At 35.6% G+C, this 21,876-nt stretch overlaps 3 protein-coding genes across 17 annotated transcripts; 1 reads left to right on the top strand and 2 right to left on the bottom strand.

Moving 5' to 3' along the window:
- Window positions 1-123: 123 nt before the first annotated feature.
- LOC127963243 (centromere protein H-like) lies at window positions 124-3,568 on the bottom strand. 3 transcript variants are annotated; one of them, XM_052563028.1, is made up of 10 exons: window positions 3,474-3,568; window positions 2,134-2,259; window positions 1,954-2,009; window positions 1,831-1,867; window positions 1,673-1,741; window positions 1,517-1,573; window positions 1,377-1,440; window positions 1,200-1,251; window positions 530-687; window positions 124-439 (listed from the first exon to the last, which is right to left on the bottom strand). In XM_052563028.1, exons 2-10 carry the CDS (start codon window positions 2,247-2,249, stop codon window positions 353-355), a joined length of 696 nt encoding a protein of 231 aa, XP_052418988.1. In that variant the 5' UTR covers window positions 2,250-2,259; window positions 3,474-3,568; the 3' UTR covers window positions 124-352. The 3 variants fall into 3 exon arrangements, with proteins under 3 accessions (XP_052418988.1, XP_052418987.1, XP_052418986.1); XM_052563027.1 differs by lacking the exon at window positions 3,474-3,568 and adding an exon at window positions 2,510-2,698; XM_052563026.1 differs by lacking the exon at window positions 3,474-3,568 and adding an exon at window positions 2,531-2,696 and having other exon boundaries at window positions 2,134-2,260.
- Window positions 2,956-5,527, top strand: mrps36 (mitochondrial ribosomal protein S36). 10 transcript variants are annotated; one of them, XM_052563030.1, is made up of 5 exons: window positions 2,956-3,052; window positions 3,604-3,669; window positions 4,437-4,500; window positions 4,742-4,950; window positions 5,123-5,527. In XM_052563030.1, exons 2-5 carry the CDS (start codon window positions 3,619-3,621, stop codon window positions 5,138-5,140), a joined length of 342 nt encoding a protein of 113 aa, XP_052418990.1. In that variant the 5' UTR covers window positions 2,956-3,052; window positions 3,604-3,618; the 3' UTR covers window positions 5,141-5,527. The 10 variants fall into 10 exon arrangements, with proteins under 10 accessions (XP_052418990.1, XP_052418994.1, XP_052418997.1 ...); XM_052563034.1 differs by having other exon boundaries at window positions 2,974-3,052; window positions 3,550-3,669; XM_052563037.1 differs by having other exon boundaries at window positions 2,974-3,071.
- A 121-nt stretch (window positions 5,528-5,648) lies between these two features.
- mier3b (mesoderm induction early response 1, family member 3 b) lies at window positions 5,649-17,919 on the bottom strand. 4 transcript variants are annotated; one of them, XM_052563023.1, is made up of 13 exons: window positions 17,848-17,919; window positions 17,105-17,129; window positions 16,569-16,714; window positions 16,313-16,447; window positions 16,104-16,227; window positions 15,918-15,991; window positions 12,021-12,093; window positions 11,785-11,930; window positions 11,584-11,665; window positions 11,404-11,498; window positions 11,194-11,321; window positions 10,956-11,107; window positions 5,649-8,487 (listed from the first exon to the last, which is right to left on the bottom strand). In XM_052563023.1, exons 1-13 carry the CDS (start codon window positions 17,854-17,856, stop codon window positions 8,042-8,044), a joined length of 1,635 nt encoding a protein of 544 aa, XP_052418983.1. In that variant the 5' UTR covers window positions 17,857-17,919; the 3' UTR covers window positions 5,649-8,041. The 4 variants fall into 4 exon arrangements, with proteins under 4 accessions (XP_052418983.1, XP_052418984.1, XP_052418982.1 ...); XM_052563024.1 differs by having other exon boundaries at window positions 11,404-11,495; XM_052563022.1 differs by lacking the exon at window positions 17,848-17,919 and adding an exon at window positions 17,581-17,799 and having other exon boundaries at window positions 11,404-11,495.
- Between the last annotated feature and the right edge of the window lie 3,957 nt (window positions 17,920-21,876).

The raw sequence follows: 21,876 nt of genomic DNA, 5'->3' as shown, positions 1-21,876 counted from the left end.
TGGATAATGTTCATCAAAAGCCAACTAACCATTTAGGTATTGGAATTGGCCTTTTTACTTGTTGAATAACCTGTTTTGCTCAAATGCATGGCATTACAGAAGTAAAACTGGTAATGAATGTGGTTATACATAAACATAAACCTTTATTACAGGATCAGTCTGAACTTTATTTTAAAAATTAAATGAATTTGTGAAATCAGTTAATCTATCTCACATTTAGAATGCTACTAAAACATTCTCAAATGAGCTGTTATAAAAAGCTTAAATATACATTACACTGAACATGGTAACAGTGAGCACATTTACAGGTAAAGTCTATACATCAACTGGAGAACTGTGTTCAAACAGGTCTTTAGTTGGGAATGTTTTCTAGTCCCATTGCAATGTCCCTTAATTTAGGATCATCCCTCCAGTTGACTTTACTGGCCAGTATAATTCCCTGAAAGCAAGATTTTTAAGGGGTTCAAAATACAGCGAGGTAAATTAAAATATGAAGATGTACAAAAGCAAACATTGAGAAGCCACATACCCGCAACACATTCTGTAAAATGGTGGTGACCTTCTGGTATTTCTGTAGCACCGCTTCTGCTCTTTCCTTGGCTCTCTGTTGAACTTCTCCTTGGTTCTCCTTCACCTGTTTCAACTCATTTATCTCCTGCATTTTCTTCTTAATTTGTCCTTTCAGGTCTAGGAAATTATGAATGAGTTTATTTTCTATGAAACTGCAAATTTGCAGCAGAAAATGCTTCATTAACCTCTTAACTGCCACTCACATTTTTTAACATAGACTTGAAAGTGTATGATCCAAACCTACATTTTTATAATTCATGACTGAAAACATTTTGTTACAGGATTTTGATGATACATGATTTTGACTTTAATGGTAATGCAATGTTTGATTTAAAAATGTTTCAAAGGATACGTTTTGAGATTAAGTTTTCAAGTGATATATAATTTCTGATGATTTCTAAATTGTGATAGAGATTTAATCTATTACTTTTCCTACATAATTTTTTTAACGATAAAGATTAGTAAAATCTCTATTACTCTAATATTAATCTCTATCTCTATTACTCTATATACCTTTCCAAGGAAAGTTTGTCATGATTAGATTACGATTTAATTGTAATATAGCGAAGTAAACAGAGGGTCCCACCGAGGTGTCGGCTGACAGTTAACAGGTTAAAAATAGTAAGTACCTAGTCTTTCCTTTTGGATATCTGTGATCTGGTCCTGAAGCTCTCGTGTTTCCTTTGAAAAAAAAAAAAAAAAGAACAGAATTAAGTATTATATGGCCATAAAATTGTTTGGAAATTGAATTATTCATAAAATGACTATGCTCTTTCTTAAACATAGCAGAGCAGGGAATGTCCCACCTTTAAAATTTTCATGGTCTTTTCACAGATCTCAGTGTTCTGACGGGTCAGTTCTTTAAGTGCCCTGTACAATGAGAAATATTAAAACAGTAACTGAATATCAGACTACATCAGTTGTATTTATATTAGGATTCACTCACTCAGCATCTGCATCATTCTGAATAATCTTTTCAGTGATGACGTTCCAAATCTGCATTCTAGACAAAAACAAAGAATCAATTTGGACACAGCTGGACACTGGATTGCAAAATAATAATAATAATAAATAAAAAATTGTGATACCACAGCATCTTTACCTGTTCAATACCAGTGTTTTGTTGAAGTATGAGAGTCTTGCCTTCTCCATTTCACTTTCATACTTGGATCTATAGTTTTAAATATATGAACATCAGGTTATTTTGTAACATATTGTATATGTACAAACATACATATTCATAGACCCAAACACACTTACAGGTCTGCATCAGCTTCATATGACTCTTTATGTTTTCCTTAGAAACAAACACTATAATTAGCATTACGTTAATTATTTTGGTCAATATAAATGTAGTTTATTCAAGCATAAATGTAAGCTCACCCATGCTGACTTTAACATTCATTTCAAAACACTGATTTTCCATTATTTCTTTCATTCTTGGGAGAAAAAAAACAAGACATACAAGAAACAGACTGAGTATAGTTATACTTACATATTGTGTATATAGTGCTCAACGTATTGGTGCAAGAAGATAAAAATAATGCAATAATGGAAAATCACTTTAATAAGCGAGTGGGTGTCACCCCCTCAGAAGCTGCTGCTGTATCAGGCACACTGTTGTTTATTTCAGCTGGATCTGTATCTGAAGAGGGTTCATCGCGATTACTGAGACTCATCTTTGTATATCTGTGCAGAAATAAAAACACAACAAATCCTATTCAAATTTCGGTTGAAGGTTTTACAGAGCCTAGATATAAAGCGTATACAGATTTTATTTTAGATTTACGATACAAAATGGATAACTGATAACAACAGAGGGTTAAAGCATCAATAACGGCTGTCAAATTAGCTTTGAATATGTCCAATGTTCTCCCGCGACGTATAAACATTGAAATCATTTGATTTCCCAGTTGTTTTCTTAAAAAACTACACCAACCAAGTATTTAAACAACTTTCCGTTTCACTTATCGTCACTTCTCGTTTCTTTCTGTCGCTGCTTTTGGTTACTAATATTACTTTATTAAAATTGTAAGGCAAAGCCTCTAAGCCGCGCGACTTCAAACTGGTCTTCTTCTTCTTCTTTTTGTTCAATGGCCGTTCACTCCTTAGGTGTATTACCGCCACCTACTGTATATCCTAGGCACATGGGTGATGAATCTTGCTAGAAGACCGGAAACGAACAATGAAATGAATATGAATCTTCTACCTGTGTTTTATTAACGTCTATACATACCCCAACCCTAAACCTACCCCCTACAATAATTAAAAAAATATATATATTGTAGTTCAGTGTGACAAAAAATGACGCTGTATTGGTGTGCGCATGCCCAGTATCCCTCCCTGCTCTACAACTGAAGCTTGGCGTCATCTGACTGTCACGTGAGCACGGTGATCCACGAAACCCCGCCCACCTGCATCTAAGCATGAGCCGTCACAGGGCACCATCAGGAGTCAGAACAGTGTTTACTGTGTTTCGGAGGTCAGCATGGGAAAATAAGGTTATAATACAATACTAGATAGCGTCTTGTTGGTAAGACTGTAAGTTATGTTTGCTGTGCTTATTATGGAGCGTGGCTCTATATTCTAGATTTGAAATGTAACGTTATTTTAAAGACAGAACAGCTTGTGATGAATAGCATAGCTCGTCCTGCTAACACTCAGCGTGTTGCTTCTGTAATGTTTTATTGATGTTTGATATCAAAGCTCATTAATTAGATAAATTCACATGTACGTTACTTGTCCGTGAATTGACAGCCATTTCAAGTTCATTCCATATGATTCAGTAATGTGATCGCTTCTTTGCTGTAGACTCGCACTTTATCAGTAAAGGTAACGATTTTAGTTATTAAATGTTGTAGTTAACATTTAAGCATTAATGGTCCTTTAATTATAGTCCTTACATTACATGCCCTCGTCTGACTTCCCATCGCTGCTTGTTTGCGGCGTTGAGTTATAATACTACCGCGCCCTCTTCAGGTTGCTAATGCATTCACTGTGTGCTGTTGTCTGTGTCGTCTGAACCGGAAGCAGTGATTGGATGTCGTCATGGGAAGCAAAGTGAGTGGCAAGATGGCAGCTGCCAGTCGGGTCGTGCAGGTAAACACTCGCTTCTGCTTGTACACTGATTGTTTTGTGACATCTCGTTCATATGGGTGGGTTGTTGAAACGATGATCACTTATCTGCCAAGGATTTAGTAATTCTGATCTTGAGCGTTTTTACTTCACCAAAACGCATTGATTCCCCTAGTTTGACATATGCCCTTGTGGGCAAACCAAGTATCTCCTCTGTATATTTCTTTCCTGTAAACCCCAATGCCATCTCAAGAGCACATTAAGAATTGAGTACAGCCGAAGCATACATGCAGAGATTCTGGAGGTTAATTAAGACTTAAAGAGTTTGAATTCACTTTGCCAAAAATGTAAAGACTTAAAACATTTTATAAAAAGTCAGTCATGTCATTGAATGTTACATATATTCTGAAAAATATAAAAAGTATAAAGCATTATGTTTTGGTGTCTGAAAGATGCAAAATAGAGATATGAAGTCTTGTTTTCTGAAATGTGAACATAATGACACCGGTTTATGATTAAAACGAGAACAAATATCTATCATTGGGGTGTGAAAACACTTTTTCCTTTTATTTTTATTTTTATTTTCTGAGCTCACTAGCAGATATTTGTTCTTTAATTTGAACAAATTCACTTCAAACAAGACTTTAGGGGTTGGGGAAAGGTCTCAAAAATCTTAAGGTCTTAAATAAAGGTTGGAAAGTCTGACATTTACCTTTTTAAAACCTTGTAGACAAGTCACTTGTGCACACCTGTTTTGTTTTACTACTCTCATTAGATTTATTCATTTGCAGGTTGTGCGACCTCATGCACCTTTAATTAAATTTCCAGATCGGAAGGGCATCCCTAGGCCAAACGGTCAGTAACAAGCCCATATGATGCTGTCATTGAATTTAGCTAGTCCATTATTTTGAGAGCTACATTAATTTTATTTGTTCAATACATTAGAAATTTTAGTCTCCAGAATGCAAAATAATAGAAAGTGCAGTAAAATTAAGACGACAACCAATATTTTTTTTTTTGTGTCATGATAGCAAACATTAAAGCTTGCTCACCACTTCTTTGTTGGTAACACATTTTCTGTGTGCTGTATTTCCAGTACAAGAGGCACTGAAGGTGCTTGCAGCCAGTCTCCCACCGATCTCCCCATCCGCACCTCCACCTACAGCATCAGTATCACCTCCACCCAGACCACCGGGACCTGTCAGCCGTCTGCCCGGCACCCCTGACAGCATAGATGTAGTTCGAGATCTCCCTCACAAATACCGCAGAAGAACCCTTGCGTTAGATGAAATGGAGTACATCCAGGTTATTGTTCACTTTAATTTGAAATGACAGTAAATAACATTTTGGGTTTTTGATTAAATATTCTGTTAAACTGTTCTGAAGTTAAACAGACAAAATTATGACAAGAGTAGTAAACAAAAATGGACATGAAACTGATCAAACCACTGATAATAGTTTTTTTTCTTTCTTTCAGCGTGGAGGGCCAGAGTGACTGTTGACTGGTCCGGTTCATTCAATCAGATTCTTTTGTCAAAATCAGTTGCCTGATATTTTTTTCAGTATAAGAGTTCATGATATGTTATACAGCAAACCAAACTGATTAAATTACAGATTTATTGTACATACATATTATTTGACAGCTGTAAAGCCTGTGCTTGGTTGATCCATTATTTAGGTGCTCTGTATTTACATTAAAACGCGCACCTCTAATGACCATCATAAATGGAGTTTATGAATTTCCTCTTCCATTGCATTATTTGTTCTAGATTCAGAGAAAGGCACTAATCTGAGTGCCAGGATATTCTACCAGTCTAAACAAAATGGATCACTAGAAGTATTGTGAAACTGAACAATTAAAATATTTATACAATTTTGGAAAGCTTGTTCCAAGTTTTTTTTGGCTTTATTTAGCCATAACCATCCGTTTTATATATATATATATATATATATATATATACTTGGCTGGGATGTCATGTTATTGTCAGTCAAATTACCACACATTTGTTTCCAGGGCTTTTATTTCTGGAGCTTTTTACACCAAGTAATAAAGTACAACAAAAATACAAAATAATGAAAAACCAAACAAAAAGCAATACAATTATATGTACATGTTTTATAAACATTAGAGAAATCTGAATAATTCTGTAATTACTTATGATTGTCTGTATATATGGATATACATTTATAGGATTTGTTGGTTTTATTCACAAATTTGACCAGTCACCCCCTCTCACCCGCTGTGAAAACCTCTATTTAATAATTCCTTTAAAATTCTAAATTAAATATATAAAGCACAATCACACACCCAAATCCTCTGAGGACAATTCACTAAACTTCTCTCAATATTTTGAAACTGTAAAACGTTTAACTCTAAAGGTCAAAACAACCAGTACATTCTGTTATTTTAGTTTGTCTTTAAATCGAAACAATCTGCAAATATTTGGGGATAAATGTACTTCAGCAAAGCTGAAATTTACTGTATCATTTATAAAAAAGTACTAATACATAATAGTAGGAGCAGACACTTAAAAGTATGAAAATAAAAACTTTGTATATGAGCACCATGTACTACATTTGTTTGTTGAGCATGATAAAGTTCTCTGCTAGATGTAGATACTGAAAATATTTTGAAAAAAAAAAAAAAACCTGACAGAGTAAAACACTTTGTAATGCTTTCTAACCCCCGTCAAGGAATAATGGCATCCATTTTGATCATCGTCTGTATTCGCAGCTCCAAACATGCTACTAACAAGTACTTCTCGATCTATTAACAATGTAGATGCACAAGACTTTCAACTCAACTTATAATTGCAACTGCAGTGCTTTCAATAGAAAATAGACTCTTCACATTACTAATAGCAGCCATTAAGTATCAGGAGTAAGAATCACGGTGAACAAATGAAACTCCTCAGTCTACTGAGCAAAGAGATGAACAAATGGGTTTAAATGGGAGTGTCCATAAATTATTTCCATTTCTACAATTTTTCATCTCTCTTTCAAACAAAATAAAAATCAGCATGCATCTTTTTGACATCTCTTACTGCAGTAAACAAAACCAAGACCAAAATAAGCTATGAATATTGTAAGACTTAAAGAAGTACAACAACCTATACATATCTACATATTATTGCCATAAGACCATTTTTTCATCATTCTGCATTGCCCTAGTTAAAGTCAGGGCTTTTAGTATACAAATTAATTCCATGGTAAATTTCAAAATGCAAATAGCAGGAAGGACTCAAACTCTGAGGCAAGTATCGGTTTTGATACAGCGCGGCAAGCTGACTGCTTTTTGGCAATTATATGTCAAAGGATCAACAAGAGTCCAATCTGCTTCATGCATACAATATACAACAATGGTAAAGAACTTAAGACAGTGAGCTTAACATAAAGAGTGATTAACAATTAGATCAATTAATATTCAGGTGTTTTAAGTACCCATGGCAGCTACAAGATATACATAATGCATAGCTGAAAATAAAAATAACACTGGTTTAATCTGTACTAAAGCGCCTGCAGTTTAGAGCACTAGCAGAATAACCTGTGGTAGTAATGAGTAGCATTTAAATAGCTTCAGTAGCTCAAAGGGGAATCATAAACATCACTTTCCACAGTCTAATATTTACACACAACTAATGATAATACTGTCAAGTGCAGATGACTGCCTTATAGAGCCAATTTATAATATAATGATATTGAAGCTTACATTATTATTTGAGGGCCAAATATTGGGCAAAAAGAAAACTTGGGGACTAGAAAAACATTTTTTTTACAGTGCGCAGTTCAAGAAATATTCAATCGGTGTTCATTTCAGTCATGCTACTTAAGAATTAAGCAAAATATAAAAGGGGGGAAAATAGGAGAAAAAGCATCAGTCATCACTAATTTCAATTACAAAAGCCAGTTTCCTGATATATAAAATGCTACATTTCCCAAGGCTTAGTCTATCTCGGGTGGTGTAAACACTGAAAAAAAGTACCAAGTTTTTAAACAAACACACATACATGAAAAATCCTAAAACATCAACAACAAAAGATGCTGTTTCGGTGACAGCGACAACACTGTGAGACAGTAAAAGTTAAAGATGCAGGGGTTGGGATGAGTACAGTAAGAGACCATGGCTCTCTGCTCCAGCATTTAGGTTTAACTGTGTATCACCAAAGACAAAAAGGATATTAAATATCTGAAGACCAGAAAAATAAATGGCTATTTAAACTCTTGAGAAATCAAGATTTCTTAGCTCTGTACAATAAAGACATCACTGATGTCATATTACAAAAAAAAAAAAAAGACCAAAAAGTATATTCATATATAGGTTTTTTTTTTTTTTAAATTGAAAAAAGAACTAATAGTCAGTGAGCGGATGAATGTGTGTCTGGATGGCAGAAGAGAGTCAGTCAGACTGAAGTGCAGTGTGATGGTGGTGTCGTGAATGTGAGCCGAGAAAACCATTGGTTTCGGTGTTAGCTATGCTGCTGAAGTCTGTGACAGACACCGCCATTGTGGCGCCTGTAATGCGATGTGCGCGTCTGCCCTCAAAGTCCAGGTTAGTAACAGACACGTCGTTGATGAAGGACTCCGAAAGGCCCATCTTGAGCCTCTTGGAGGGCCGTTCGCAGTCTTTGGTGCTGCACACACTGATCTGGCCCAGGTCTGAGCGGTAGAAGCCAGAATCCAGCATGTTGAGGCAGCCGCTGTCTCCATTTGTAGCATAGTTGAGCTGATCATCATGGTTCAGGGCTCCTCGGTGTAAACTCTCCAGAGGTGGGAAGTACGGGGAGTCTAAACAGCTTATGTCTCCTGGACCATTGCACACAGTTGCTACGCTGTTACTAATGGCTGCAAAAAATAAAAAGGAAGCAAGCAATTTTGAGATATGTTTGAGGAAAAACAGGGATGTATGATAAAGAAAATCTTGCTTATATTCATTAAAAGTGTTTCCTTTTAAAAGTGTTTTTGGTAAATTAATGTTAACATTTTTATTAAAATTATGATGAAATTATGGGAGTTAAATGAAGCGATGCTCCATCAAACATTTGTTGAAAATTTACTTACCCTCAGGCCATGTAGATAAGTGTTTCAAATTCAAAATTTAGCATTACATAATTTGCTTACCAATGGATAAATTTATCAATTCAATTTATGATTTTTAATTTTATGCATTAAGCAGACGCTTTTATCCAAAGCGACTTACAACGCATTCAGTCTAACAATTTTCTCCTATCATGTGTTCCTTGGGATTCAAACCCCCAACCTTGCACTTGTTAACGCAATGCTCTACCACGTGAGCTAAAGGAACAATATGGATGCTGTCAGAATGAGAGTGCAGACGGATAATAAAAACATTACGATAATCCAACACTTCTTCCAGTTTCCTCTAGTCCTCTCATATCAAAATATAGGGATGCACGATCATGATTTTTCATGGCCAATTCCGATTTTTTTACAAGCAAACTTGCCGATTCCGATACTTATTTCTGTTTTTTTTTTTTTCATCTTTAAGCAACAAACAAGTAAGAAGGAGAGTGTGCATAAACAAGATTTTTATTTGGTATTTAAAAGGCCAAACTGGCCTTTGGCTGTTGAAAACAATAACCGTAACCATCTGAAATTAACGGCAGTAACTGCACAGTAGCCTACATTCAATACAAACATAGATGGTACAGACATCAGCATTTAGCCTTTTGTTTTTGAATTGGTTTGAAACTACATAGAACTGGCCTTAAATTAAAAGATTAACTGTCAAAATTAAAGGCAATAACTGCATAGTTCTACAGTCCAAACAACACAATCAACACACATTCAATAAGAGGTTTCTTAATCAGCATTCAATATTTTAGTTTTAAATTTGTTTATAAATTTAAAACAAGGTCTTTTCAAGTGAGACTAAATAAAAGTATGCTATATAAATATTATTCCAAAATGTTAAAATCAAATAATGTTGGTGCGAATAAAACAAAGATGCAAAGTGTTTCATTCATCCAATAAAAAAATAAATAAAAAAAACAAAGGTAATGATTCACATCTATATTATTTTACATGAGCCAATGAAAAATAAATAACTATTGTCTCAAGTAAAAAAAAAAAATGTGAATCATTACCCTAAATTTCTTTTAATTGAATGAATGAATGACTTTTTTTTCAGTGTGCTACAGCAGGTGATTTTAAAATCAAATTCAGTCGATATAATTTTAAGGTAAAATAAAAATAATCATCCTATACAGAACTGACGTTTACTTCTGGCTTTTCAAACATGCAAGTTCTACTTTACAAAAAAAAAAATCAGTACGGTTTAGTACGTTTCATTTCTCATCCAACCGCGAGAAGCTGAACATCCTTCATTGTCTTCGCTTGTGGAGGGCGCGAACAGGTACAGATACACTCGTGCAGCTTTAGTGAGCAGGAAAGGGACTCTTATTTTGTGCTGCCCGTGTTCTGCGCACAGATTTCGAAATACTTCCACACAAATTACGTGATAGCGAATGATTACAATGTAGTCTGTGCACGTTGGCCCACTTACGGAAAAATCGGCCGAAAAAAAGACGAAAAACCGGCCGATCGCGTATTTTAAGCAAAAACCGTCCGGTTCCGATTTCTGGCCGGTCAACCGGTGCATCCCTATCAAAATATACATAAATTATTTTATGCATAAATACATATTGTTTTGCATGAACGATTCCTTTAAAGGGATAGTTCCCCCCAAAATGAAAATTTTGTCATTAAATTACTCACCACATTGTCATTTTAAACCCGCAAGACCTCCGTTCATCTTCAGAACACAAATTAAGATATTTTTGATGCATTCTGACAGCTCTCTGACCCTCCCATAGACAGCAAAAGTAATTAAAACGATCAAGGTCCAGAAATGTAGCAAGGAGATTGTTAAAATAATACATGTAACATCTAGGGTTCAACTGTAATTTTACGAAGTTACTAGATTACTTTTTGTATTTGAAGAAAACAAAAATAATCACTTTTTTATTCAACAACTCGTCTCCTCTGCGTCAACCGTGCGTCATTTTGGAGAGTGCCCACTGAACAGCAAATGCGTTGTTTACGTTCAAATCAAAGCATTAAAAAAAATCTGCGGGGTTTGGAACGACATGAGGCTAATTAATAATTTCATTTTTGGGTGAACTAACCCTTTAACTTTCTAAGAATCCATCTATATTCAAACCAAACATATTTCATGATTTTCAGGAAATTCATCTAAAGAACTGGGCTGTGTTTCCAAAAAGGAAATGCAGCCCTGGTTCATAAAAATCATTTCTTCATGAATCTAAGACTACCGTGGCAGCTGAGCTCACCTGTGAGGTCACTGGCAGTGATGGAGTTGAGCAGGCCGAGCTGTTGCTCTGCCGATGCCTCCATCCGTCCCCCAGCTCCTGCTGAGCACACCGATGACGAGCTGTCCACCGCCAGACCCTCCGCCTCGTCCACCAGCCTGTCCATCAGGTCTCTGCAGAGGAAGCCAGCACAGTTGAGCCCAACACTTTCATTTACATACAAGCACAAGGACTAATAATTACACATCTCAGTACTTACGTCACACCCGGGTAACAACTGTACTTCTTTTTGCCAAATCGGTTTTGTTGAGCAAAGTAATCAAAACGTTCAGACTTTTTCCATATATAATAAAAAGCCACACATTCAGCTACAGTCCGGGTCTGAACCTGAAAAGAAAAGTAAAAGCAATGAGAATAGACATTAAACCTAAAAGATAAAGGTGAAGTGTAAAAACGTAATGTTACTTGCCTTGTGTTTCTGAATAAGATGGAAGTTTTTCTCATAAATCTGCAGCGCATGTTCAAAGTTTCTACATTCATCCTCTGACCACGGTGGGGATTCTTCTAATGAAACAAGAAACAAGAAGTGAACATTTATGCCATTACAGGTACAAAAGATTTCAAGCTGGTCATGTACTGAACAGCCTACCTTTCAAAGTCTTCACATTACTGCGGTGTCGCGTCAGTGCCTCACAGATGTCAAAATTACATTTCAAAAGCTCAAACAAGCTCTAGAAAGGAGGTCATAGAAAAAAAAAAAGCAATTAAAACCATAGCAGCACCTCTCACATTGGCACAATATTTCCACATTAACTATATTAATTAAAGAAAGTATTTAGAGAGCACAGACCTGTTCGTTATCTCGTATGTGTTCAGGTGTGGGATTTTCTGTACTTTCGCCTGTAGACTGTGACAGCGCTTCTTTGAGGTAGTCTTTCACTTTACTCTCTGACAGCATGTCAGGACACCACAGCAGCTGATCTTCCTCCTCATACGCTTTAAACAACACGCATTAAAATGGTCATTTACAATTATTGCAATCATTTTAAAGTTAATTACAGATCATTTCAGTTAAAAAAAACTCACCTTTTTCATCATCATTATAGTGGCTAAGCCCAACTGGAACTTCTGCTTGATACTGAGAGCCCACCATTATTTCCTGTGTTTTAGAGCAAAAACTATTAATAATTCACTTTTAATTAATGAAATGATTTAATTGAGTTAATCCTTTTATTTAGCAAGGATGCATTAAAATCAAAACTGACAAAAAAACATTCATAAGCAGCAAAAGATTTCTATTTCAAATAAATTCTGTGTCATTAAACAATGCTGACATTTTTTTACCACTGTTTTCGATGCAACTGTATTCATTGGGGCTGGTAAACTATTAAAATGTTTTATAGAATTAATTACATGATGTGGCAATTAATTGATCTAATAAGTTGCACATCAAATGTCTGAAATGTCATGACCCAGACCCACATAGGTCTGGGGCGGGGCAAGTGCATCAAATGCATTCATAAAATTAATTGGGGAAGTCGTGGCCTAATGGTTAGAGGGTTGGACTCCCAATCGAAGGGTTGTGAGTTCTAGTCTCGGGCCAGACGGATTTGTGGGTGGGGGGGGAGTGCATGAACATATGCAGAGCACAAATTCTGAGTATGGGTCACCATACTTGGCTGAATGTCACTTCACACATCACACATCACACAAATTTGGCTGAGAAATTACTCCCAAAAGTCATTGTTGTGTAAAGCATCAAACATTACAAAAAGTAGCTTCAGTAAGAAATATTTTGTTTGATCAAATGTATTGAATCATTAGGCTTGTTCAACTTAAAACTGATCATCACCATCAGACCGATGGGTATGTGACATCAAAGTACCACAAGAGCTTAGAGAGCAGACTGCTCCTTATGCTTTTGTTCACTCTTTTAGTACTTTGATGTTATACAACAGATCCGTGCAGCGCCGCTTCAAATCCAATGCACCTATGGCAAATGGTTCAGTGCGCCAAATGGTTCACCCAATTCCCTCAAAATGTGCATTATGTGTTGCTCGGGGAAGAACAGTTCTGCTTTGTCTTTATATTTTCATTGGCACGATTGAGCAAAACAGACAACACTGTGTCTTATAACACAAATATGAACTTCTTACTTTCTGAACTGTTGAATAAGATCACATTTGCATTCGTGTGATAATGTACTTAGACCATTGCGCGCGTGACTAGCGTAACTATCCTTAATAATGTAAATATAAGACAAACTCAAACAGGGGGCATTTTTGCTCCATATCTTGATTTTTTTTGTTGCCCTGCCTCATATTTGTCAACTGTCTGAAATGTCATGACCCAGACCCACATAGGTCTGGGGCGGGGCAAGTGCATCAAATGCATTTATAAAGATTTTTCACCCAAATTAATCTAATTAACATGTTAACTTACCAGCCCTAATTGAAAGAATAATGGGTCTCATTCAAATAATATGCGTAGGCATAGATTTTTACGAATAAATCATGATTCATCAAAAACTTTCGTACTAAAATTTATTCTAAATGTACGAAAGGATTCAAGAACAACTTATACCACACGTACGCAATAATCATGTACAAGCGGGGCCTTATAAGCATGTGTTAAGAACCCTACATATAATTCGATGTTATTGATAAATTATAATTAGAGTTCCAATTTTGGAATATATATATATATATATATATATATATATATTAGTGCTGTCAAAATTAGCGCGTTAACGCATTCGATTAATTTGAAATATTTAACGCGTTAAAAAAAAATAACGCAATTAACGCGGTTGCAGTTTTTTTTTATTTCCAGTTGTGGCCTATGTGTGTGCAAAGAAATATGGATAAGACCAAGGAAGGACTTTTAGACGGAAAGTTTCAGTATAAAACTCTGCCGGATTACTCTTCAGTCTGCCACAAGAAACATTACTCTTCATTTAGTCTGCCACAAGAAAGAGCAACATTAAAATCATGAACTCAAATGTCATTGTTTAAAAAAAAAAAAAAAACAATGACTGTAACAGTGCGTAAATCAGACCTTTCTGTAACGGTAACGTTAATAAGCTTAAACGAAAATAACGAAATAATTGTGTAGCGGAGTATTTTTTGTACACAGTGCCGCGAACTGTCAATCACTCCTGTACGCGTGCATCACTGTCCTCCTCAGCTGCAGCAACTTGCGCTCTCTCTCTTCATCAAGCTTTAAAACAAAAAGGGGACAAAAAGATCATATTGTCTTTGTGCATAGGCTATAGATTAATTAGATAAATGAATATCTAAATTTGTGCCTTGCCGTCTACGGTATTTTTTTAGAACTTAGAAAAAAGATGCTGCAGCCAATGAGCAGCCAGCGGGGGCTGCAGGACAACTCAACCTCCGCAGACAGTTTTTAATGTTTATCAGACAATAAATACTCAAGATTTTGCTTTAGTATAACTCACAACGAGTTTCACACACCTTCTCCGGCCACGTTGAGTTGTTGACACTTAACAGTGGGAAAAGCGACACATGCGCTATTCACTTGTATAACTTAAGGGTGAATGGGTAATGTAGTTTCTGCTCTGGGTGGGATGAATTAGGAAGCTTGCATTGTGAAGGGCGCTCTGAAATCGGCAGTGCAGATAAAAGATTAAAACCTCTATTAAAACAGATGTCCAAATGAGCGTACCGGTACGCTACAAGCACGTTCTGGGCGCACGGAGAGGTGGCGGTAAGCTCAAGAGCTATATTTGGAAGTGGCGGTACTGAATACCTTTGCTTACTGGCCCACTTAAAGCACTGGCAATGACTATACTTTGGAATTTTTTTGCAGTCCACTTAGAATTCAACATGGAAATCATTTTTGTTTTTTATTGGCATTGATTGTTTTGAAATTCAAATGGTACTTACATGCCTGTGTTTTTATTTCTGTAATAAATATGGCTTTCAAGCCAACAGTTAATTTGGAGGATATTGATGGTTTATTGCAGGTATGTTGTTTACATGAGAAAATCTGTTTTACAAGTTAAACAAAAATTCCAATAAACAATCATATTTTGAATTTAAATAGTTTCTTTGTCTTGAGTTTACATTAATTATTTACATTTTACATTTACATATCCAAAAAGTTTCAGTCTTTTAATTGCGATTAATCGCGATTAATTTAAAAAAAATGTGCGATTAATTAGTTAATTTTTTTTAATCGATTGACAGCACTAATATATTTATATATATATTTTTTTTTATTTATTTATTTTTTTTTAGAGGTCCAAACAACAATCACATGATCTATCCTTATATAAACGGTGATTAATGTGTCTCATCTTGTGTTTAGAGGCATTGGAACACTTGGTACTGCTTAAAGACATCGCGGCGCGTGCTCTAAGGAAAGAGCGCGTCTTTAGAGAGCGCACAGATATGTTCGCAGAGAGTGACGAATGGCTGTTCAGACGCTTTAGGTTGCCCAGAGAAGTCCTCTTTGATTTATGCAATTCACTGGAACCACTCCTAAGCCACATCACCAACCGCTCTCACCCTATACCACCTTATCTCCAAGCCTGTGTTATAACCCATGCTTCTTTTTTTACCTGTGCCCATTATGCCAGTGGATACACTTTTAAATAACAAATTTTTCCTGGCTTCCACCTCCGACAGCAAAACCTCACGTTCATTATCGTTAAAGGTTTTTTTCTTTGTCTTTTGTTTCGGTGCCATAATTGTCTTTCTATGTACAAGTGCCTTGTTGTGGAAAGCCCTTATATGGAGCTGGTTTGGGCGTGAATTATGCTAATTACTAACCTCGTGCACGCGGGCGCTCATTTAGAAGACTCCAAATTCACTAACAGAAGAACGAGTTTAAGAACAAGCTCATGTGCATACGCACGTGTTGTGAATTAGGCGGAAAGTTCTCTTGAGAAGTTCAAATGTGCGTATGAGTAAGAAAATTGTACGCAATTATTAGTGAATGAGACCCAATGAGACTAACCTTTCTAGAATCTTCACTGCTCACACCATCCTCCTCCCCCTCCGATTCTTTATCACCATCATATATTGCATTGGCTAGAAAAAGAAATAAAAAAAATTCAGTAGTGATAGAGGAAACATGGACAGTTTAGTATTATATAAAGACATGTAAACTGTACTAGTAAAAGAGTGTAATGTTTCTCCTCACATCTGAGTGTTCTAGGGAAGAAGTCTGTGGCCTCGTGGGAGGTGACAGAAGGGGTCAGGTCATCAGCAGAGGACTGGGTCTCCTCCTCATAATCTCCTGACAAGAGATCTTTTGCTATCTCCTCCTGCAACAGAACAGCATTAGTGATTTTATCGTATAATTTTTGTTGACAATTTCCCCTGGCTCTGAAACAAAATCATGTCAATTACCTTATCCAGAGTCATGTCAGGCAGATCATCAGCTAGTTCAACAGAGGAACTGTCCATGCTAGATCCCGCCCCCGTACTGGCTGACGCCTCATAACGATACATAGCTAACAACTCCTCGATTGGCATGTTCCCCTCCTATCCAAAAAAAAAAAAATTGTGTCACAACGCACAAATATTGCCCTTATTATCCGGAGGTTGCAACACGATGCATACAGTTTTAATGAGGAAATAGTGGATTGTTATGAATATACATTACCCTCTCCAGGTCTGACAATTCCGCACTGAAATTCTTCTCTCCCTCCAAAAGCTCTTCCTCCTCCAAAGTTCTCTCATCGTCATACTCATGAATTAACATCTCAGCTGTTGGATCAAAGTCGTGATCCTCTGAGGACAATGAGCCAACTGAGGGAGGAAAATGAATTGACTGATTTTGAACGTTAAATAGAACATTCTAGAAAATTTGTAAAAATGCCAAGCAACCAAAAATATTATAATTACTTAATGGGTTAGTAAATTTTTTTTTAAGTATTTTTCTGAAAAATTTGGGTAAATATTGTGTAAAATAAATGTTCGCTGCACACAAATATTTTGCACATTTTATTGTATCTAATTACATTTTTTTGTATATCCTTACATGATTTGGTATTGGCTATTGAAAAAAAAGAATTGTTTGGTCAACTATTATTTTCAATACTACCAAGATGATGATAATGCGAATAATAATAATAATAATAATAATAATAATAATAACAATAACAATAATACACTTAAAAAAAGGAAAATGTGGCCTACCAGGGCTCGAACTCCCAAAGGAAGCCTATACAGACAGACAAATAAAAAAAAAAGGGGGGGGGGGGGGTTATCACATTATGCAAAATACATTACAGTGCAATGATGAGCATTAGAAAACATAAAATGTTTTATATCGTTTGCGCGCCAACATTAATAGTAAAACCCACGGCAGTAAATGTCCATCAATGTAAATAGAAGCCTGTATCGCTTATAAATATTGTCCTCATAAAAATTAAAAACGTTTAACTACTTCTCAATGCATCAAAAAAACATTAATGACACAGACCAAACAGCCATCATCTCGATTCGACTGCTGTCATCCTCTCTATACACTGCAAAAACCCATCGACTCGCGCCATAAACAAACCTTTCCAGCAAATTAATATCCAACATGCATTATATTAAAACAGGATGAAGCCTTAAAAAATCAAATGCGTCATGTAAATGACAATTATATCGAGTAATGTATCAATTACAGGCGAATATATCTTGTTTGTTTGTTTTTTTTCTTCCTGTGAGCTAACGGGGATGAGATTCAGAGGCCTTTCCGATCCTGATAGACCAATCTTCATTTAAACCCGGTTTACTACCATCGGTTTCACACAATTATTACTATGAACCCCGGCGTATATATACCAGGATCTATTTTTACGCATATATATCAACGAAAACAACAACTATCACAGTAAATCGTTAAAGAGATGGATTTAAAATCGAATACTTTTTCCAGCTATCCAGCTTACCTCCGCCATATTGGTGTCTTTGGCCTCATAGGTTGGCTGTGCTGCAGTACCCGGATATACACAGGGAGCCAATGAAAGACTCAGAACTACTGGAACACTTTTCGAACAGGTTTAAACTTTAAAATAAACCGGGTTTTAGATTTAGGCTGTTCATTGACCTCTTTATGGGTTATACTTGATAATTAGCTTTGAGATTTACATATGTATATTTATATACAAGTTTGTCATACACATTCGCTTTTTGCAAACCCCCAGACTGCATTATAAATAATAACCTGTGTATAACGATGGGTATAAGGATTATGAATTATGAATAGGTATTAGGATAAAATTAATTATAGCAAATATAATTTTGAACGCTCAAAATGTCCAGGTTTAAATGCTTAAATTTATTTTATATATATATATATATATATATATATATATATATATATATATATATATATATATATATATATATATATATATATATATATATATATATATATATATATATATATATATATATATATATATATATATAAACTTTTTTTCGTTTTGGAAACATTATAGGAAGTTAACGTTACTTTTGCATGTTCTCTCAAATTCAAATGTAAATGAAGTTAACATTTTAAAAACATTAAGGTAGACCGACTGAAACTTTTCAGTAAAAATAAATAAATAAAAAAGTGCAATAACTTTTTTTTATGCCAAGGTTTTGTGAATATTTTAACACCACTTTGAAACTAACGTCATCGGAAGAATGTTTTGTTTTGCTTACTGGAGCTCTATACAATACAGAGGTTTCAAATAAGCTTTGCAGTAATAAACGGGAAAATAACAGTGTTGCAAAATACGTAAGTTATTTAACATTAAACTTCAGATGTAAAGCTCTACAGAGGACAATAGTCATTTTAGTTCAATAACTGTTTCAATGATGCAGTTCATCAGTTATGTAACAAACATACAATGATTCATTATTCGGCTCCAGTTATTTCAGTTCGATTACAGTGCAAAGTTAATTGATTATGAAACAAGTGCTTAGCAGCAATAAGCATAAGGCAACAGTATATCTTACATATCATATTTGTATGTATGTACATAAGGCCTACTGACAATTATTATTAATAGATCTCTGATGACATCCATCTAAATAACAATTAACATTCCACAGTATATGATTGAACTGCTCATTGCCACATTGAATTATGCTCATGAATATGCTGTCCAGCAATGCCCTAGAAACAACAAGAAATATCCTAGCAACCTCCTAGCAATGCCTACATCCCTTTAAAACTTCACTTTACTTTTACTTTACTTCAATTTACTTACTTGATATATATAATTTATATATATATATATCAGCTAGTTGCCATTGCATAAACAACACTACAGCAAGTAGGCAGCGAGCCTATATAAACCTTTAAATGTCCTGGTAGCATTATTCCACAGGGTGGCAGTAGTAGCCAACACTCTGCACATAGGCACTTATTTCATGTTTCATGTTATATTTGATATGTTCTACCAGAAGAGAATCAGTTCATGTATTTGTTTGTTTGACAGTTCACTCTTTTCCAGTATCTTAATAAAAGTATCTTATAAAAAATATATTTTTATAAAGGTTTGTCATACATTTAAAAAGGCACAGCTTCTGTTTCTGAAAGGGGTCATATGATGCAATTAAATTTTTTCCTTTCTCTTTGGAATGTTACAAGCTCTTGGTGCATAAAGAAGATCTGTAAAGTTTCAAAGACTAAAGTCTCAAATCAAAAGAGATATTCTTCATAAAAGTTAAGACTCATCCACACCCTAAAACAGTTTATTCTAACATGCCCCCACATCGCTACCTCACTATGTGGGAAGATTTGCATAAAGCTGCCCAGATGTTCACGCAAAGAGAATGCGTACCTTTAATTCTTGTTGTAGTATTGTAATGTCATTTATATGCTGTGTGTTTCACTGTGAAAGTGAAACTACTTTGTTTGGCCTTCCAAAAGAGGATGATATCTGCTTCATCATGGCTGGAGCTGATCTGTGCTGGTCGCTGAGGAAATACATCAACTTTGCACTGTGGATCACCCAATCGGAGTCCAGCCCTATATATTCACATGTGTTTGCCGCAAGCTCCTTCGTAGAATCCGCCGGCTGCACTGTTCTCAAGCCGGCCGTGGCTCACTCTAAGCCTCCGGCCTTCGCTCACTCAAACCAACATGTGTGATGCTGTTTCATTGAGAAAGTGATCTACTTTGTTTGGCCTTAAAAAAGAGGACACCACTAGAAATGATGTTTATATCACTTTATAATGGGGTTTAATGTTTATGTCTCATCGCTCTGGCCAGACAGGGGATCACAATATGTTAAGGGGGTTGTAACATTTCACACGCTTGAGGTATTCAGCCAATCACAACACACTGGATAGCTGGCCAATCACAGCACACCCCACTTTTCAGAATGTTGAGATCTGTAAATATCAACATGTTTCAGAAAGCAGAGAATAGAGGAGAATCAATAATGTACAGTATGTGGAAAAATTTTTTTTTTACCTTAAACCACATAAACACATTTCATTACACCAAATACACCAAATAATGTTCTTTTTAGCAGCATCATATGGCCCCTTTAAACCATTGTAGCACTGTGTTAAAATCACTGCTTTTATAATTCATTTCTGCCAGGTTGTCTGTTGATTACTCTGACCTCGGTTCACAGGAACTGACTTGATATGTTTTTCTGTTCTGCAATGACGTCAGTCCCAGACTGTACTAGTACAAGGTCATGCATATTTAATACAGATTTACTGTTTGGTTGAGCATGATATTGACTACTAAAATCACATTCTTATAATAGTCTGAATGAAACCATTATTGCATGTGAAGTAGTTTTGACCTGGTCTGTAATGAAAGGATCCTAGTAAATTTATTCATCTTGAACGATTTCTGTTTCAAACCAGTCATAATTATACTATATGGTTTTTAGCTTTTTTTTATTATTATTATTCAGTCAAACTGAAATGCAATGAGATTTCAAATGTTTTAACATTACAGTACATTTATGAACATTATTTAAAACGTTCACTGGAGCAATTTATATACAGATTATCCTCATATACAGATTATACAGGTTAACCTTGGAACTTAAAATGACCAAATCATCTGTACCATGTATCTACATAAAACAACTGACAAGGATAGAAAAAAAGATACTCAAACCCCTTGCAGGGTATCTCAGCTTGAAATATAACAATGTGATTTTGCTTCAGACATGCTAAATATAGACCATGCCCTCCCTTATCCGTGAGAAACAGAAGGGCTTTATTTTAGCAACACGTTCTTCTCACCGGGGTTATACACTAATTGCTAGTTTTTGAGCACATTTCCTCTCTCATGATTTGTTTATATTGTGCACTGGCACATAAGCACCACTATAATTTTAAGCAGAAAATATAAACAAACTTTACCCTGTTGAAAAGACCAGCATTCATTTCATGTCAGTCTAGGCCACTTTATGAGGGTTAGTGGTGTTTTGGTCTAGCTGGTGGACCAACATGGCCAAGTTGTCTTCATTTGGTCAACCAATTTGGTTATGTTTCTGACATTCTGTAGCCATTGCTGAAGTCTACAGTAAGGATTCTTTGATGAACAGAAGAAAACATTTATTTGAAATGTTATCTTTCAATTCAATGTGAGTTGATGACTTAAACATGTATAAGCATTCAAAGTACACTGAGCTGGGTGTTGGTAACATTTCACACCATTGTCCTGGACTCTGTTCCTAGCGGAAGCTAGGAAGTCCTGCTGCAACGCTTCAAACTGACCTGATCTTTGACAGCATTGTCTCAGGACACCTTGTCCTGCTTTTGATGACCCCTGGAGCAGGAAAACGCAGAAAGACCCCTGCCTCAGCTGAGGTTATCATCACACATGTCAAAGTGTCACATCTGTTTTGTCAGGCTCTTTGGCAAGGCTACACCAGCCCCTTTTTCTGTTAATGTTTTATATAATTTTTTTATATATATGTTCCATTTTATATATAGAAATTGTGATCCGGGGC

The sequence above is a fragment of the Carassius gibelio genome, chromosome B8 (genome assembly GCF_023724105.1).
Source record: "Carassius gibelio isolate Cgi1373 ecotype wild population from Czech Republic chromosome B8, carGib1.2-hapl.c, whole genome shotgun sequence".
Lineage (NCBI taxonomy): Eukaryota > Metazoa > Chordata > Actinopteri > Cypriniformes > Cyprinidae > Carassius > Carassius gibelio.
This window is presented reverse-complemented; position numbering and strand designations above follow the sequence as displayed.

Bases quoted from the DNA above. Each gene is read 5' to 3' on its own strand.
- mrps36 (XM_052563030.1), top strand. From the start codon at position 3,619: ATGGGAAGCAAAGTGAGTGGCAAGATGGCAGCTGCCAGTCGGGTCGTG. The intron at 3,670-4,436 runs GTAAACACTCGC...ATTCATTTGCAG, and splicing joins CTGCCAGTCGGGTCGTGCAG to GTTGTGCGACCTCATGCACC. The intron at 4,501-4,741 runs GTCAGTAACAAG...CTGTATTTCCAG, and splicing joins GGGCATCCCTAGGCCAAACG to TACAAGAGGCACTGAAGGTG.
- LOC127963243 (XM_052563028.1), bottom strand. From the start codon at position 2,249: ATGAGTCTCAGTAATCGCGATGAACCCTCTTCAGATACAGATCCAGCT. The intron at 1,441-1,516 runs GTGAGTGAATCC...CTCATTGTACAG, and splicing joins CAGAATGATGCAGATGCTGA to GGCACTTAAAGAACTGACCC. The intron at 440-529 runs GTATGTGGCTTC...TCTTGCTTTCAG, and splicing joins TTTTACAGAATGTGTTGCGG to GGAATTATACTGGCCAGTAA.
- mier3b (XM_052563021.1), bottom strand. From the start codon at position 17,676: ATGAAGATTGGTCTATCAGGATCGGAAAGGCCTCTGAATCTCATCCCC. The intron at 15,992-16,103 runs GTGAGGAGAAAC...TTCTTTTTCTAG, and splicing joins CTTCCCTAGAACACTCAGAT to CCAATGCAATATATGATGGT. The intron at 11,108-11,193 runs GTAAGTACTGAG...CTTCCTCTGCAG, and splicing joins AGTTGTTACCCGGGTGTGAC to AGACCTGATGGACAGGCTGG.